Genomic DNA, 19,945 nt, shown 5'->3' on the forward strand with positions numbered 1-19,945 from the left:
AGATGTAAAATAGATCTGAAATATATAGTTGGATGCAGTGACTGCCTACGGGGAAATTCATTTGAGGGTTGGCAAGTGTTTTGGAACATCTTTGTGATATATTCAGATGTATAAATTAATTTTTGTTTTTTCTAATCAGTTTTCCTTGCTGGTTAAATTTAATTTTCTCTGTTCAATGGATACCGGAACGGTTGTGTTCCTGCTTAGTGAGTTATCTCAAAAGTGGGAAAAGGTGAATAAGACATGTTTAAGTAAAATTATAACCAATTTTATTGAAATAGTGAGAAGAAATATTTCCTGTGTTTGAATTTACAATGGCTTATCATTTGGTTTTCTTTAGGTTTGTATCATAACGTAGTTAATTCATAAAATAATATGGTTTCATAATTCATTTCTTTTGCAGCAAGAAATACAATGCAATAGTTGAATTTGTGCATCTAGCTATAACAAGGGATCTGTCATGTGATGATGAACACAGTACTTGTATTTACCACAGAAATTTACCCAGGTATGTCCTATACACAAACTGGATAAATCTAAGCCGACCAATTGCTCTTCCATCAGTCTACATCAGTAATGTCGTGGAAGGGATCATCAATAGTGCTATCAAGTGGCAGTCCCTTAGTAACAACTTGCTCACTGATACACTACTTAGGTTCTGCTTGGATCACTTGGCTTCTGACCTCATTACAGTCTTGGTACAAGCACAGACACAGGCTGAACTCCAGAGCTGAGGTGAAAGTGACTGCCCCTAGACAGCACGGCAGCATTTGACCAAGTATGATATCAAGGAGCCCCAGCAAACGTGAATGAATGGGAATGGATATAGGGTCGGTTGGGGGGGGTGGGTATGTCTCTCTACTTGTTGGAATGAAAGGTAGACAGTTATGGGATCATCTAAGTTTCAGAACATTGTTGTAGGAGTTATTCAGGGTAGGCCTGACCACTCTCAGCTGCTTCATCAATGACCTTCCTTCCATCATGAGGTCAAAAGTGGGGATGCTTGCTGGTGACTGCACAGTGTTCAGCACCATCCTTGGCTCCTCAGATATTGAAGCAGTTCATGTCCAAATGCAGCAAGACCTGGACAATAACCAGGTTTTGGGTTGACAAATAATGTTCATGCCAAGCAAGTGCCAGGCAATGACCATCTCCAACAAGAGAACTCAACCATCTCGCCTTGACATTAAATGGCATTATATCACTGAATTCCGCCACTTGGAGTTGCCATTGAACAGAAACTGGACTGGGATTGCCATATTAATAATGTAGCTACAAGACCAGATCAGAGGCTAGGAATACTGCAGTGAGTAACTCACCTCCTGACTCCCTAAAGTCTGTCGTAGAATCATTGAATCCCTACAGTGTAGAAGGAGGCCATTCAGTCCATCAAGCCTGCACTGACAACAATCCCATTCAGCCCTTATCCCCATAATGCCGTATATTTATCTTGCTGCTCCCCCTAACCTGGACATCTTGGGACACCTAGGGGAATTTTAGCATGGCCAATCAACCTAATCCGCACATCTTTGGACTGTTGGAGGAAACCCACACAGACACAAGCGGAATGTGCAAACTCCGCACAGACAGTCACCTGAGGTCGGAATTGAACCTGGGTCCCTGGCACTGTGAGGCAGCAGTGCTAACCACTGCCATCCCATCATCTGCAAGGCACAAAACAGAATTGTAATGAAATGTTTTCCACTTACCTGGATGAGTGCAGCTCCAACAAAACTGAAGAAGCTTGGCACCATCCAGGACAAAACAGCCTGGGTACCCCATTAACAAACATTCACTCCCTCTATCACAGTAGCAGCAGTTTGTACCATCTACAGGATGCACTGCAGGAATTCACAAAGACACCTCAGCCAGCACTTTTCAAACCCAGTGACCGCTACCATCTAGGGCAAGGACAGCAGACGTCTGGGAATTCCACCACCTGGAAGCTCCCCCGCCAAGTCACTGCAATCCAGACTTGGGAATGTATCACTGATCATTCACTTTCGCTAGGTCAAAATCATGGAACTCCCTCCCTAACAGCACTGTGGGTGTATTTACATCACATGGACTACTGTGGCTCAAGAAGGCAGCTCATCTTGAATGCAGTTAGGAATGGACAGCAAATGTTGGCCTAGCCAACGATGCTCACTTCCTGTGAATGAATGAAAACAATTGACAATTATGCTGTCAGCTATAGGTTTCACTAAACCCGGACCAAAGGACTGAATTCTTCATCGTGTTGTACAGAAAAGGACAAACTCCTTGAAACATGCAAGAAATGGCTTACTGAAAAGCAGCCATGATCTACAAACTTGCAATAGAAGTTTATAAAATTTATTTATTAGTGTCACAAGTACACTTACATTAACACTGCAATGAAGTTACAATGAAAATCTCCTAGTTGCTTGACTCCGGCACCTGTTCAGGCACACAGAGAGAACTTAGCATGGATAATGCCCAACCAGCACATCTTTCAGACTGGGGGAGGAATGGGAGAACTGCAGGCTCCGCACAAACAGTGACCCAAGCTGGGAATCAAACCCGGATCTATGCTACTATGAGGCAGCAGTGCTAACCACTGTGCACAGCAATATTTCACATCACTGATGATCCTTAGCACCCAAAAATATAAAAAACACTTAAAAACAAATTGAGCGCAAGGATCAAATTGATGCTGAATAGCACTATGATTCTACTATACTTTTGGCACCATACTGTATTGATGCCTTACTGATGGCCTTTAGCACGAAAAGAATTTGTTTGCAACTGCACTGAGTACCTGAGAAGGACCCCAGTGAGATTACTGCACACACCATGCAGCTTATGGATACTTCGACCAGAGTCCAAGTCTCTGGTCCTTTTACTGTCTAAAAATGTTACTTTAGGTGGTTTATGGATATTTAGGAGGAGAATTACTTAATTATAAAGTTTGGTCATCCCAATTATCAATAGTCAATTTTCAGTGTTGTGGACATGCAGGAGTCAATTGCTTCTCATATTAAGTTTGTTTAATGACTTTTAGCCCATTGTTTTCACCTCTGTCGATTGTGTTTGTCCTCCTGTTCACTTGCACATAACCTCAGGCATCCTCTTTGTCATTCTGCTCCAGAAATTGGCCATAATCCATTATTCTGCCATCCAATCTAATAAGCAAAAAAACCAGCATGATAAAGTGAACTTGAGCATATCGATTAACACTCTAGTTGAATCAATTCCATTGATGAGTCCCCCTAGTCATGGTGTAGACCATGAAATAACAAACAGAGGTGTGGAGGGGTTTGATTTCAGGTTAGTAAAATCTTTGCAAACTTTAGAATAACATTTTTGTGTTTGTTATGCACGTTTCAACTGGGCCAAGATCATAACCTGAATATGTACAGAGATCATCAAACCCTGCTTTTTGATGGATAACGGGCAGCACGGTGGCACGGTGGTTAGCACTGCTGCCTCACAGCTCCAGGACCTGGGTTCAATTCCCAGCTTGATTCACTGTCTGTGTGGAGTTTGCACATTTTCCCCATGTCTGTGTAAGTTTCCTCCCACAGTTCAAAGATGTGTGCGTTAGGTGGATTGGCCATGCTAAATTGCCCCTTAATGTTAAGGAGACTAGCTAAAGTAAATGCATGGGGTTATGGGGATAGGGCCTGGGTGGGATTGTGGTGAGTGCAGGCTTGATGGGCCAAATGGCTGCCTCCTGCCCTGTAGGATTCTGTGATAACTTCTAGGACAGATGGGGCTGTTTTTTTTTATATATCGGTGTGGAGGTGTTTCAGTGTACGAATAGCCACACTTCATTCTTTTTTAAGATCGTAAGAAATATGAACAGTGTGTTTGGCGCACTGCCCCTACTTCACTATTGGATAAGTTTATGACTAAGTGAATTGTGGCCTGACTTCACTTTCCTGCCTGACTCCTGTAACCCTTGACTCCCTTGCTAGTCAAAAGTCTGTTTCATTCATTATGAGCCAGCTTCCACTGCTCTTTGTGGAAGAGAATTCCAAAATCTTTGTGACCCTCTGAGAGAAGAAACTCCTCATCTTCAACACTGGTGCCCCATGAGGCTGTGTTTTCAGCCCCGACTATACTCCTTTATACACCTAGGACTCTGTGGCCAAATTCCCTTCCAATTTGATTTTCAAGTTTGTTGACAACACCACTGTAGTGGGTCGGATCTCAAACAATGATGAAACAGAGTACAGGAATAGATAGAGAATCTGGTGAACTGGTGAGGCAACAATAATTTCTCCCTCAATGTCAACAAAATGAAGAAGATTGTCATCGACTTCAGGAGGCGGAAAGGAAAACATGCCCCTGTCTATATCAACAGGAACGAAGTAGAAAAGGTCAAAAGCTTCAAGTTTTTAGGTGTCCAGATCACCACCTACCTATCCTGGTTCCCTCCCATGCTGACACTATAGTTAAGAAAGCCCACCAATACCTCTACTTTCTCAGAAGACTAAGGAAATTTGGCTTATCAGCTACGACTCTTATCAATTTTTATAGATACATCCGGAAAGAATACTTTCTATGGTGCATCACAGCTTGGGATGGCTTCTGCTCTGCCCAACACCGCAAAGAAGTACAAAAGGTCGTAAATGTAGCCCAATTCATCACACAAACCAGCCTCCCATCCATTGACTCTGTCTACACTTTCTGCTGTCTCAGCAAAGCAGCCAGCATAATTATGAACTTCACGCACCCTGGACATTCTCTCTTCCACCTTCTTCCTTTGGGAAAAAGATACAAAAGTCTGAGGTCATATACCAACCCACTCAAGGACAGCTCCTACCCTGCTGCTGTCAGACTTTTGAATGGAATTACCTTGCGTTAAGTTGATCTTTTTCTACACTCTAGTGATGACTGTAACATTTAAATTCTGCACTCTCTCATTTCCTTCTGTATGAATGGTATGTTTTGTTTAGCGCGCAAGAAACAATACTTTTTACTATGTTAATACGTGCCATATCAAATTAAAAATCAAAATCTCCATCTTAAATGGCAGATTCCTTATAAACTGAGGCTCCTACTTGATTCAGAATCTCCCTTGTTAAGTCTCTTAGAATTTGAAATGTTTTAATAAAACCTTCTATCATTTTTCAAACTACAGTAAGTATAGGCCCAACCTGCTCAGCCTTTCATCACAAGACAACCCTTCCATTCCAGGTGTAATGAACTTCCTCTGAGCTGCTTCCAATGCAAATATATCTCCCCTACCCACTGAGAAGTAGGGAGACCATAACTGTCTGCAGTGCTCTAGGTGCAGTCCCACCAATGTCCTGTATACTTGTGCCAAGATTTCCTTATTTTTGTTCTACTTTCCCCTTACCATGGGCAGCACGGTGGCACAGTGGTTAGCACTGCTGCTTCACACAGCAGGGACCCAGGTTCGATTTCCAACTTGGGTCACTGTCTGTATGGAGTCTGCACACTCCTGTGTCTGTGTGGGTTTCCTCCGGGTGCTCTGATTTCCTCCCACAGTTTGAGAGATGTGCTGGTTAGGTGCATTGACCATGCTAAATTCTTTCTCAATGTATCCAAATGACTCGTGAATTTTTGCAGTAACTTCATTGCAGTGTTCATGTAATCTTTCAATTTTTTAACCTATTCACTTATCTAAATCCCTTTTGCAGATTTTTTAACCACTCCTCTCAACTTGCTTTCCTACCTGTTTTTCATCAGCAGCAAATTAGACTACATTGCAGTCAGTTCCTTCATCCAAGTCATTAATATCAATCGTAAATAGTTGAGGCCTCAGCATTAATGCCTGTAGTTTTCTACTAGTTACAGTTTGCCAACATGAAAATGACCCAACTCTGTTTCCTGTTGGTATTTTTCTATTCATTCGTGGGATATGGGTATCACTGGCTGGCCAGCTTTTATTGCCCATCCCTAGTTGCCCTTAGAGGGCAGTTGAGAGCCAATCACATTGCTGTGGCTCTGGAGTCACCTGTAGGCTAGACCCAGTAAGAAAGGCAGATTTTCTTCCCTAAAGGACATTAGTGAACCAGATGCATTTTTCTGACATACAACAATGGTTTCACGGTCATCACTAGATTCTTAATTCCAGATTTTTTTTTCTGCCGTGGCAGGATTTGACTCTGGGTTCCCAGAACACTGGCTGAGTTTCTGGATTAATAATCTAGCGATAACACCACTAGGCCATGGCTTCTCCTATTGCCAATCCTCTATTTGTAATAATATTTCACTCCCAGTACAATCTTATATTGTGCAGTAACCTTTTATATGGCACCTTATTGAATGCCTTTGGAAATTCAAATGCATTACAGCTACTTGTTCCCCTTCATCCACACTGCTTGTTACATCTTCAAAGAGCTTGAATACATTAGTCAAACATAATTTCCTTTTCTCAAAACCATGTTGACCCTACCTGATTGTATAATGATTTTCTAAGTGTCCTGCCACAGCCACATGCATAATGATCCTGATTATTGAATCCTCATTCAATAATTGATTCTCCAAACCAGGATCATTTCTCAGCACTGCACTGATCTCATTTTGGCATCACAGCCACCCCAACTCCTTTTCCTACCTCCCTGTCTTCCCAAATAATCAAATAGCCTTCAATATTTGGGTCTCAGTCTTGGTCACTTTGCAGCCATGTCTCTGTAATGACTATCGTATCATACTCAGTTATTTGTGTGAGCACAACAATTGATTATTCTTGTTACGAATGCTGAATGCATTCAGAATAAAAGCCTTTCTCTCACTCTATACTTTTTATGTAGTCTGATCTTATTTTCTGCTGCATTTTTGTGTTTGTATGTTCTGTCCCTTCCTGTCACACTTTGGGTGTCATTACCTGCATCACCACCCTGCACTATTGCCTTGTTTTTTTTTATCTTTCCAAATCTTCCTCCCTCTTGGAGAAAATTTGATGATTCTGTAACTCATGAACCAATATTTATTTCCCTTGTGGCCTCTGTACTGTAAAATCTCCTCTTCTCTATCCCTTCCCTTTACTGGCTGACTATGGAGGCAACATTGTGATTCTCCATTTGCCTTTTGAGTGTTTACAAACGAAATAACACTTTGAATTAATCTTAACATGAATTTGCTGTGGTGTTATCAATAGAAAATTGGACTGTGCAAAAACTGGTGGGGGGAGGGGGTGTTTGGGAAATGCACCACCATTTATAAAGAGGGAGACAAGTCAAAACACTTTTCTGTTTAAGGGCTGGTGGATAGGGGAGAAGCGTGTGCTGTTCAAATTAAATCCCCTCTGGTCTGTAAAGCCTTTGTTTTGCAGACTGCCATTGACTTTGTGTTCTGGAGATCTTCCATTCGCAGTCTCCAACCTCTTTTGTCCTTGAAAATCTTGACCTACTTGGGTCCTCTCCCTTAGTTCTTTTTCTGCTTCTGCTCTGAACTGGATAATTTCATTGACTTTGCTTCAATTTCCATCTTTGTCTTGGCTTCACATGGTTTATCTCCTTCTCTGTCTCATTTTAATCTCTCCTTTCTTCATCCTGCAGTAGAGTTTCCCTTTTGTTTTTCCCCTTCTTCCGTCTTTCCCTGCTTCTGAACTTGGTTATCTCTCTAACTTTTCCCAGTCCTGATGAAAGCCCAATGCCTTGAAATGCTAATGTTGTCTCCACTGTTGATATGTTGAATATTACCAACATTTTACATATTTATTTCAGATTTCCAGCAGTGACATATTTTACTTTCCTAAGCAGCAGTGATAAATGGAGAGGCCTGTAATGGGGGCAAGTACCTGTTCTCGGGTTCTGTGATGTTTACGTCACTCATAAATGAGCAACAATCTTTTGGTCATGTGGATCTTTCTAATGATGCCACCATATGTGGCTAGTTGACATATATGACATTGATAATGGGCAAAGGGATCTGGATAAATTAAAAGGGCAGATGGATTTTAACATTGGATACTGAGAAAAATGGGCCTGAAACAAATGAGTGAATGCCCAATGACAGAAGTGATCATTGTGCATCCACTGGGTGTGTCTAGTAAGTGTCCAGCTGTTATTATCATGGATAAAGTTACTAGGATGCCTGTCCAAGGCACCTGACTATAATTTTGAATGAGAACCATTGATTTGAGTTTATTTAAGCGATTTATTAATCTCACTTGGTCATAGTTTGTGTGGATGCTGAGGTAACTTCCCTGAGACTTTCTGTGGTTTGTTACATTTTGTTAGCTTTTCAAACCAGGTTGAGGTTTAGGAATTGTGAAAATGATGGAGGACAGGGATTACTGGCTCATATAGCAATTTAACATTGCTAAGTTGCATAAAAGCATGACACAGATTTTCCATTCTAGCCTTCACTGTGTCATTCTGAAACTGAAAGTTACAGCCAATCTACCAACTCAAGTGTTTGTATTGACTATCAACTAGTTAACAATGACAAGTAACTTTAAGTTTTTAGACTGTTAAACAATCAGCATGGTGGCGCAGTGGTTAGCACTGCTGACTCACAGTCTGTGACTCAGGTTCAATTCTGGCCTTGGGTGACTGTCTGTGGAATTTGCACATTCTCGCCATCTCTGCATGGGTTTCCTCCAGGTGCTCAGGTTTCCTCCCACAGTCCAAAGATGGGTTAGCAAATTATTGTAGATGCTGGAATCTGAAACCAAAGGTGAAAATGCTGGAAAATCTCAGCAGGTCTGGCAGCATCTGTAAGGGGAGATAAGAGCTGAAGCTTCAAGTCCAGATGACTCTTTGAAATGGGTTAGATTGATTGGCCATGCTAAATTGCCCTTTAGTGTCAAGAGGAACTAGAGTAAATATGTGGGGTTACGGGGATAGGCCCTGGGTGGGATTGTTGTCAGTGTAGTCTCAATGGGTCGAATGGCTTCTTTTTGCACTGTAGGGACTCTATAATTCTAGTACATTTCCACTATTCTTCTCCAGTGGTTGCTTGCTAATGATAATGATTGTCTGCCTAAGAGATTCTGTGGGTCTTTGTGTGGCTGATGAGGCTGATCGTAGAATCGAATCTCCAACTGCACACTTGGCAGGTGTTTCTAGGAGATGGGTTTGGTTCCTGGATTTGAGATGATGGATATTCCTTTATTGGGCTCCTTTTCTGGGGCTTTTCTTGCAATCGGGTGTTTTCAAAGGGTTGTGTCTTTTCAATCAGGAGGTTCCTCCAAGTAGGTCACTTGTAAGCAAGGATCTCCCAGATGTCTCATTTCCTGAGTTGAGTATTTGGGGTATCTTTGAAACACTTACTTTTCCTTTTTCCTCCCCTTGTTCAGGAGCCTTCCAGGGAGATAGGAGGAACATAGGAGTAGGAGAAGGCTATTTGGCTCCTTGAGCCTGCTCTGTCTGTCAGTTTGATCATGGTTGACCATCTGTCTCAATATAATTTTCCAAGGGGAAAGGAGATGCAATCTTATTTAGCAAAGAAATGAATTCTGATATGTCGAAAATTAAATAGTGTGATATTACAAATCAAAATTTCCACACTTTCAAAGAAATTCAGTGGGGAGGTTTGGCTGCTCATGCCACAGAGGAAACATCCAGGCACTGGTTATGGTGGAGCAAAGGGTCACAAAGTTGACCCTCGTGCCAGAGGGAAGGTTGGAAAAATTTTCTTATTTAGCTTTCAGTTGCTGACTGTTCAGAAGCTGTTGCCACATAGGGTTGTTGCAAAATGTGTTTGGAAGCATTCCTGAAGGTTTGAAGGGTGTGGCACACTGATCATGTGACATCTGCAAATAGAATTTGCCTTCAGAATATTAGGCACCTTGCAGCTGAGTTTCTCAACAGTTAGCAACTATTGCAAAATCACCGTCGTATGAGAAATTCAGGAGACTATTTGTGAGCTGGTGAAGGCTGGGGAGTGGTTTGTAGATAGGAAACCTCTGTGGAGCACCCTTTTTGATTCCACCAGTAATTAACGTTAATTCACTTAAGTTACATCAATAACTAATACTGATAACATTCAGGTTCCCTTCATAGCCAAATGTAATACAATAACGCAATGATCATCTATGTATCCAGCTTTTGACAGAGGGTCATCTGGACTCAATGTCAGCTGTTTTTTCTCCTTACAGATGCTGGCAGACCTGCTGAGATTTTCCAGCATTTTCTCTTTTTTTGATTTCAGATTCCAGCATCCGCAGTCATTTGCTTTTATCCAGTCATCATCCATTTATAATGTATAATCTGTGGATGTTCACCCTGTAACTAAGGATGGCACAGTGGTTAGCACTGCTGCCTTGCAGTGTCAGGGACCCAAGTTCAATTCTGGCCTTAGGTGACTGGTGGCATTTGCACATTCTCCCTGTGTCTGCGTGGGTTTCCTCTGGGTGCTCCGGTTTCCTCCCACAGTTCAAAAATGTGCAGGTTAGGTTGATTGGCCATGCTAAATATTAGTGTCAGGAGGATTAGCAGGGCAAATACGTGGGGTTACAAGGATAGGACATGGATGGCATTGTTGTCAGTGCTGGCTCAATGGGCCGAATAGTCTTTTTCTGCATTGTAGAGATTCTATGATCTCACTACAAAAGATGGGACAAGGCTCCCCATTTGATGCCACTTTTAATAGGCCTGGCTGCCCTCTCTATCTTTGGACTCTGGTTTGAGCAAAGATGACAACTGTTGAACTGCAGTTGTCATCTTTGTTCAACACAGTATGAAGTCTGACAACACCAGGTTTAAGTCCAACCGATTTATTTGATAATAAACTCACAAGCTTTACTATCAGATAAATCGGTTGGACTTAAACCTGGGGTTGTCAGACTTCTTACTATGTTTACCCTAGTCCAACACCGGCATCTCCACATCTTTGTTCAAGTCCAAAGATAAGAGAGGTTAGCTCCATCTCTCTTGACTCCTCCACATCCAATGTCATACATCAAAGCCAGCTGGCACGACCAACCTGAGCCAATCTAAGGATTGTAAAAAAGGGGAGCAGGCTTCTTAAAAGCTGCATCATCCCCAACATTAATGTTTCTAAATGTCTCCCGAGGCTCGGACTCCATAAAAGAGAGATTCCATCGAATGATAGAAATTGTGACTTGAGGAGGCTGTTTAACTCTGCTAGTTGCATACTATCGCTCCTTCCCCCAGATTCTTTTGCGCTCCTACTTTTCAAATATTTAATTTATTCCTTTTTGAATAATGTTCTAGTTCTTTACTTCAGCCTTCAGTGATTAACCGCTATATTGTAAATCTGTTGAAGAGATTTTCTCTCGTTTTCCCCACCACTGGGTTTTCCATGTGAACGTTTGGTCACAGGCCTCTTGTTTGATACTTGACCAACAGTACAAATAATAACAGTAAGGTCCCTAGGTTTCATTTGCTCTGTTACAGGCTGGTCTCATATTGCTGAGTTCTAATCTGCACATTGCTGCTGCAGATTCCTGCTGTCCCACACACTGATCCTCTATCCTTTTTCAGCCCTCGGTCATGTTTCCTAGTCTCTTCCCATTTTCCATGTTTCCCCCCTCCCTTCCATTATCAACAACCCCTCGACTGTCTCCCTCGCTTCTCTTTGATTCCAAAACAGTCCTCTTGGCACATGCACCTCTTCAAGTGAGACTCTTATCACCCCCACTTTGTAATGATTTCTGGCAGACCCACTGTCTGAGGTGAGGTAACGTCACCAAGTCTTGGGCTTCTCTGTGATTGCAGATGATGGTGTCATGGAATAGGCAAGCTTTTGTTGTTTTTAGATAGTGTGCAGGTCAGCAGAAAGGATGTTATTGAATCAGTAAGATGCTAACTGGAATAGGGAGGATCAATCCTGTACGATATTAAAGTAATGACCATAGAACAAGGGAATATGTACCAGGTGAGGTATTTAGCAAGCTGAATTTCATTGCATTTGCTATCTCTATAAAGTATTTATTTGATTTAATTTATTATTGTCACATATATTGGGATACAGTGGAAAGTATTGTTTCTTGTGTGCTATACAGCCAAAACATACCATTTATCGAGTACATAGGGGAGAAGGAAAGGTGAGGCTGCAGAATATAGTATTACAGTTACACAAAGGGTATAGAAAGAGATCAGCTTAATGTATGATAGGTCCATTTAAAAGACTGATGGCAGCAGGGAAGAAGTTGACCTTGAGTCAGTTGGAATGTTACCTCAAACTTTTGTATCTTTTTCTTGATGGAAGAAGGTGGAAGAGAGCATGTCTGATGTGCATGGGATCCTTGATTTATGCTGGCTACTTTCTGATTCAGTGGGAAGTGTAGACGGAGTCAATGGATGGGAGGCTGGTTTGTGGGATGTTCTGGGCTGTCTTCACAACTTATGGTAGTTTCTCTTGCAGCCTTATCAAAGCAGGAGCCGTACCTAGCTGTGATACATCTGGAAAGGACGCTTTCTATGGTGCATCTGTAAAAATTGGTGAGAGCCATAGAATCCTACAGTGCAGAAGGGGGCCATTTGGCCCATTGAGCCTGCATCAACCACAATCCCATCCAGGCCCTATCCCCATAAGCCCAAGCACTTACCTTAGCTAGTCCCCCTGACACTAAGGGGCAATTTAGCATGGCCAATCCAATTAACCCACACAACTTTGGACTGAGAGAGGAAAAGGGAGCACCCAGAGGAAATCCATGCAGACACGAGAATGTGCAAACTCCAGATAGACAGTGACCCGAGCCAGGAATTTAACCTGGGTCCCTGGCACTGTGAGGCAGCAGTGCTAACCGCCGTGTCAGCCCCAGAGCGGACTTGCCAAATTTCCGCGGCCTCTTGAGAAGGTATTCCCCTCAAAATGCAAGATCATCACAACAAATCAGTCCAAATTTGACAAACAACATGAAAGCGAATTCTTGAATTACGGACATAATTTGTCAGCACTCAAATCAACCACTTTGTTGATCACAAAAGAAAGTAGATTAGTGATTAAAAAATGCTAATTATGTGGTACTTGTATGTGGAAATAGGTGCTGTTAAATTATGGTGCAACGTTGAGCTGAGCTTTAATGTAGGATATTAAAAAACACAATGCAATTGGTTAACTTCCAATCTTGAGGACCAAGAACATTTTTTTTAAGGCAGTAAATGCATTAATTTACAACAAGCTGAAATGAAAGTATGAAAATCCAAATGTGCCATTGTAGACATGAATATTTTCATTCATTTTTAATTCACCTGAGCAATTAGGCGGAGATGTATTCAAATATTAAAAGCTCATTGCTGGAAGATGGCTTAAAATGGAACCCTTCAGTTAGTGTCTCCACACATGAGAGAGAATGAGAATATTGGGGCAAATTGAAGTGCAGTAATATTTCGTCCTCTTGAATCTTGTGTATGTGGAACCACTAGAAAGCAGTTTGTGAAGAAACAATGTTGAGCAGGAAGGAATAAAAATAGAATTTCCTTTCTCCGAAAACTTGCCCGAAAATAGCTGAGACTTGCTTTTCGTGCAGATATTATATCGCTGTTCCTTCACTGTCACTGGGTCAAAATCCTGCAACTTCCTTCGTAGCAGCCAAAGTTGCCATATCCCTAGATACCATAGGCTGCTCTCTCATTTGACAGGGAGAGCTGACAGGTGGTGATTTAACCTGAGGACCACCATGCCTCGGCGGGGGGGAAGGGGTGGTGAGGTTGAGGAGACAGATCTTCATGAACAATCTCAGCCACTATGGGAATTGAACCCGCACTGTTGCTGTCACTCTGCATCACGAACCAGCTTTCTGGCCTATAACAGCACTGTGTGTGTGTGTGTGTGTGTGTGTGTGTGTGTGTGTGTGTGTGTGTGTGTGTGTGTGTGTGTGTGTGTGTGTGTGTGTGTGTATGTGTGTATGCAACACATGGACTTCACCTACTGAAAGCAATTAGGAATGGGCAGTTATAATCTAGTGTCTGTGTCTGTAACACATGGACTTCACCTACTCAAAGGCAATTAGGAATGGGCAATTATAATCTTGCCTTCACGTTCATATAAGAACATAAGAACATAAGAAATAGGAGCAGGAGTAGGCCATCCAGCCCTTCGAGCCTGCCCCGCCATTCAATAAGATCATGGCTGATCTGTCGCTGCTCAGTTCCACTTTCCCGCCCTCTCCCCATAACCCTTAATCCCCTCTCCTATCAAAAACCCATCAACCCGCGTCTTAAAAATATTTAGCGAGGCAGCCTCCACCACTTCAACGGGCAGAGAATTCCAGAGATTCACCACCCTTTGAGTGAAGAAGTTCCTCCTCAACTCCGTTCTAAACCGCCCCCCTTTTATCTTGAGGCTGTGCCCCCTAGTCCTATTGTCTTTTTTGAGCGGGAAGAGTCTTTCCACCTCTATCCTATCCATCCCATTCATCATCTTATACGTCTCAATGAGATCTCCTCTCATTCTTGTAATATCCTGTGAAAGATTATAAAAAGGAATATAACGTGTACTAGGATCATGAGTATGATAAAAGAGTTAATTATATTAACATTAATACTGGCTATGCTAATGTGAGTGTTACACAGCTGCAAAATATAACATACAAAATACTGTTTTTAAATTCTGAATCTAAATTCAATTCAATTCAACTTTATTGTCATTGTATAGTGCACAAATACAGCAAAAAGTGCAAAGAGAAAAGTAAATGCAAGTAGTCAACATAAAATAATGTCAATCATCATTGCTCTACCAGAAGCAACAACTTGCATATGTAGAGCACATCTAACACAAAAGAAACACATTCAGGCCACTTCGCCAAAGTGGATACAGACTGTAGAGGTTGAAATGTTCAGAGGATTGACTAAAAGCTTAATCAAAGAGGTGGATTTAAGGAGGATCTTGAAGGTGGAAAGAGTAGTAAAGATGCAGAAAGGTTCAGACAGGGAAAGCTAGAATGAAAAGATTAGATGCCTGAAGGAATAACCATAAATATTGAAGCAGAAAGATGGGGGAGCTCTCCTGAGGGTTGTATGAATGTAGGAGATAGGGAAGGTTGAGGCCATGGATTCAATATTGGGAATTTAAAACTTGAGGCATTGAGCACCTGGTAGTCAATGTAGGTCAGAGACCAAAAAGGTAATGGCTGAGTAGGGCTTGGTACTGGATGTTTGCTGTAGACATTTAGATAAGCTAAAGTTTATGGAGGATAGAGAATGGGAATTCAACCAAAAGGACGTTGAAGTATTTGGAGTCTGGAAATAAGTAAAGGTGTAGATGAGGATTTCAGCTGATGAACTGTGACATATGGGCAGAGAGAGGCAGTATTAGAGATGTGGAAGTAGGTAGTTTTATGATGGAAAGGGTATGGAGTGAAATAGGATAACAAGGTATCAGGATGCAAGATTGTGCGTGTGAAGTGGAGGCTACGATATTATCTTTAGCATTCTCTTAAGTGGAAGAAATTGTGGCTCATCCGGGGCTAGATGTTAGACAAGTGGACTGATAACACAAGCAGTTGAGCAGGTGAGAGAGGCAGTGGATAGGTAGAGCTGGATATTGTTTGTGCACATCTGTATTCTGATCCCTATCTTTGGATGATTGCTAACGTGGTGCAGCATGTAAATGGGGAAAAAAAAGAAAGGGGCCTAGATGAAATGCTGTGGTTATATTAGGTGTTGAAGCAACAAGAGGTGCTTTTGCAGGATGACGAACAAATAAGTGAGACGACTCCCTCACATAGTGTGAGTGACAAGATCAAAAACTGCAGAGAAGTCAACCACAAAACATGTAATGTGTTGCAATGATTCAAGCTCTTTTAGTAATGTGACATGGAGGGAGGCTTGACTGAAGTGATTCAGATGTGGACTTTGGACATGAACATGAATTTGGGAGGGGAAACATACTCAGGAACTTTAGGGAGGAAAAAGAGGTTGGAGAGTCGTCAATAGTTTACAGAGACAGAGAATTGGAAGTTGTTTTTTTTTTGAAGAGGGGCAGATGACAGCAGCTTTAAAAGAGACTGGGACAATGGCAGGGGGTACCATTATTATGTCAGCTAGCTTGTGGGCAAGGGAGGCATGTTGGGGTGGTCAGTAATTTGGTGTCAGGTGAGATGAGGATCTAGAAAATGGATGTGAACGATAAGTTTGGAAAAGGTATGAGAAGTGATGGGAGAGAAATCTGGCGAAGATACTGGTTCAGGGCTAGGCCAGGTGGAACTTTAAGGGAGATTTAGTTGGCAGCCAGGAAGGAAGAGAGAATGTGACAGAAGCACTTGTCCAAATGATGTCAATCTTTGGGACAAAGAAGTGTAATATATATAAATGACTTGGAAGAAAACATAACTGGTCTAATTAGCAAGTTTGAGGATGATACTAACATTGCTGGAGTTGCGGATGGTGATGAAGATTTTCAGAGAATACAGCAGGATATAGGCTGGAAAATTGGGCGGAGAAATGGCAGATGGATTTTAATCCAGATAAATGCGAGGTGATACATTTTGGTATATTCAATTCAGGTGGAAGCTATAAAACAAATGGCAGAACCATCAAGAACACAAACGGAGAGATCTGGGAGTACAGGTCCACAGATCCTTAAAAGTGACAGCACAGGTGGAAAAGGTGGTGAAGAAAGCATTTGGCATGCTTGCCTTCATCAGCTGGGGTATTGAGTATAAAAGTTGGCAAATTATGTTACAGTTATATAAAACATTGGTTATTCACATTTGGAATGCTGTGTCCACTTCTGGTCGCCACACTACCAGAAGGGCATGGAGGCTTAGGGGGGAGTACAGAAAAGGTTTGTCAGGATGTTGGCTGCTATGGACAGTACTGGCTATGAGGAGAGATTGAATAAACTGGGATTGTTCTACCTGGAAAGACAGAGGCTGAGGGGCGACCTGATAGAAGTTTATAAAACTATAAGGGGCATAGATAAGGTGAATAGTTGGAAGTTTTTTCCCAGGGCAGAAATGACAATTACAAGGATGCACAAGTTCAAAGTAAAAGGGGAAAGGTTCAGTAGAGATGTGTGGGGAAGTTTTTTACACAGAGGATGAAGGGGGCCTGGAATGCACTGCCAAATGAGGTGGTTGAGGCAGACACATTAGTGACATTTAAGACTTATCTGGATAAACACATGAACAGGTGAGGAATAGAGGGAAATAAGCGGTTGGTCTGGACAGGTAAACTTGACTGGTGCAGGCTTGGTGGGCTGAAGGGCCTGTTCCCACTGTTCTTTGTTCTTGGTACAAGCATTGTTTTAATTGTGACTTTGGATCCTCAACTTTTGGGGACAGGGAAATTGAGAGGACATCCATTAAATTGTTTGTTACTTGTAATGGACCATCTGAACCTTACTTTAGGCATTAATATATTTGTTGAATTCTACCTAAATATGTTAATCATATGATGCGAAATTAATACAGTATTTTTAGTTGGTCGATCACCAAGTATTACAAATGGAACATTTTAGTGCTTAAAAATACTCCCACTGACCTTATAGAAACCCATTGTGTTTCAATCTAAAAAAAACACGAATGTTTTGCTTATTACTGCCTTTATTCTGCTGCTTTACTTACATGTTGGTTACTTCAGGGCCTGAAATACCACAACATAGAGGAACAAGTTATTGTGTTACAGAAACAGAAAATGCTGGAACATCTCAGCAGGTCTGACAGTGTCTGTGGGGAGAAAATAGAGCCAACGTTTCAAGTCTAGGGCTGACAAAAGGTCGTCCAGACTCAATGTTGGCTCTATTCTTTCCCCACAGATGCTGCCAGATCTGTTGAGATTTTCCTGCATTTTCTGTTTTCGTTTCAGATTCCAGCATCCACAATGTTTTGTTTTGAAGTTACTGTGTTGTAAGTTGCAGCACTGAGTGTCTTTGAAGAGTTGAGAAAAGTAATGTTTCCAGTTTTTCAATGGGTATTCTAAAAAGAAAATGAAGTTTCTAAACTTAAAAAGCAACCAGTTCTTGAAAATAATATGCACCTAGCCAGGTGAGCAAATAACAGTTGTTGGGAAATGAATAAAGAGAGCAGTACCACGAAAGTGAGAAACCCCATGTTTGTTTGGCATTAACCTGGTAGTACTTCTTCTAGTGCACCTAATGTGTCCCTGCTCAGTTAAACTGGTAATGAATGTATACTAGCTAACACTCTGGCATGTTACCACTTTTTAATGGAGAGTAGGATGTAAATTGGGTTAATTGACTGTAGAATTTATAAAACATTTTAAGTGCACTGGAGAGCCCGCAGGGCCTACGCTGCGATGAGTAGGAGGGCCACTGCGGTGAGCATGTAAGCCCAGGGCACGGGCCCAGGTGGAGCCGCCACTGATGCAGATCTTGGTGGTAGTAGCAAATATTCAAACGAGAACTTTGAAGGCCGAAGTGGAGAAGAGTTCCATGTGAACAGCAGTTGAATGTGGGTCAGCCAGTCCTAAGAGATAGGAGAAAAAAAGTTTTCAATTTCAGTTTGTGTCCTTGACATTGTAATCTAAATCGATTTGGAGAACAAGTTTTAACAGCTCACTATGGAATCTTATTTGCCAGGATTAGCAGGTAATTTTAAACCCCATTTACTTGATCCAGCTGCACTTCTCAACATTCCTTTCCTTTATTTGATGTCAATCTTTGGATGATGGATAGGGAATGATTTTCTCTGTGGTGACAATTCAGAAGAAGGCAACATGATCTTAAAATTTGATATTAGACAGGAACAACTGCTGATAAAACAGCAGATTAGTGAGAAGGTAGTATGCACCGTCCCAGAAGGCCACACATGCAGAATCAAGTGTAGAGTTTGAAATAAATGTGGATATTTGAGATTAAGGAGTATGAAGAACAGGTAGGCAACTGGGATTAGGTAAAAGAATGCACTGTCATGACCAAAAGGCTGAATGGCCTACATTAATGCTTCTACCTTGGTGATGAATTGACTAATTTTCATTTCTTTTCTTCTAGGTTTTGTGTGTAAAATGTTGCTATTTGCCTGTACCATCATGAGGAGAAGAAATATTACTTCTGACTGCGACATGAAGTTCCACATCTGATGACTTTTCAAGTTGGTTAGGAAATCCAGTGGCTGCATTGAGCTTGTGTTGGGGAGGAGGGGGGAGTGAGGGGAACCGATGATGTGAATTGTAAATTGTGAAGGTTGGAATGAGAGTGAAATGGCCACAATGCTGTCATCCAGTGAGGCTAGTGGTGATATCGCAGACTGGCTGATCAGCATTCATCTGGGGCAGTACGTTGACCATTTCAAACAATCTGGTTACTTTGCTGTCGGGGACTGTAAACACTTGAACAATGAGATTCTTCTTCAGATTGGGATTGTTCCAACAGGACATCGTAAAAGAATACTGAAACATTTGAGCTCTGTGTTTCCGGAAGCAGATGTGTCCATTGTATCTAAAAGTCCTGATAAGTTATTGACCAGGGACGCTGATTTTTCAAGTGATAATCAGGGTTTTGCTAAAATTAATAATCAAGATGTAGAGGAAGCTGAAAGAAGCATACCAGTGTCAAAACTGAGAACTTTGTTTGCTGGTGGCTTATCTTCAGACCGTGGAAACCCAGTAAACATTGCTGGATGTATTAACTCAAAAAACACAATTCCATCTCCCCAAATGCAGGGGATTGAAACACAGCAGAAGTTTCCAGTTGGTAGAAACCTGAAAGTAGGTGCGGTTGAGCGGGCTGATGCCAGTTGTAGATCATGTGAGCCACCCGATGATGTGGGTATCAGACCCCCACTTCCACCACGGGTCCATCATGGTACCCCACCGCTTAAATTTACTGCAGAAAGAACGTCGCTGCCTTCTGGTTCCGTTGATTGCTCAAATCTTTCCTTTACAAGTGAACAGTCCAAGGCAGTGGAAATGCAGAGTTTAGCCAGCACTCCGCCAGACTCACCGTGCTTTGAATTTCAAGGCGAAATGATAGTGAATGATTTGTATGATGGCAGGCTGGACAGCTCTGAGCCGATTACGTCATGTCCTTTGAAGGCATCCAATCTTCGAAACAGACCAGTGCCACAGCTCCCTGACCTGTGTGCAGCACATGGAGTTACACTACACTGTACAGACAACAGGTAAAGTAGAATGCT

General features: G+C 41.9%; 1 protein-coding gene across 1 annotated transcript in view; it reads left to right on the forward strand.

Annotated features, from left to right (window-relative positions):
• arap2 (ArfGAP with RhoGAP domain, ankyrin repeat and PH domain 2) overlaps positions 1-19,945 on the forward strand; it is a 338,594-nt gene that overhangs the window by 31,330 nt on the left and 287,319 nt on the right. Inside the window, exon 2 of the mRNA XM_080189086.1 lies at positions 18,802-19,930. Coding sequence (XP_080045212.1) covers positions 19,011-19,930 — 920 coding nt within the window. The 5' untranslated portion in view covers positions 18,802-19,010. The remainder of the gene's footprint in view (positions 1-18,801; positions 19,931-19,945) is intronic.

The sequence above is a fragment of the Carcharhinus amblyrhynchos genome, chromosome 1, assembly GCF_965287045.1.
Source record: "Carcharhinus amblyrhynchos chromosome 1, sCarAmb.v2.hapA, whole genome shotgun sequence".
NCBI lineage: Eukaryota > Metazoa > Chordata > Chondrichthyes > Carcharhiniformes > Carcharhinidae > Carcharhinus > Carcharhinus amblyrhynchos.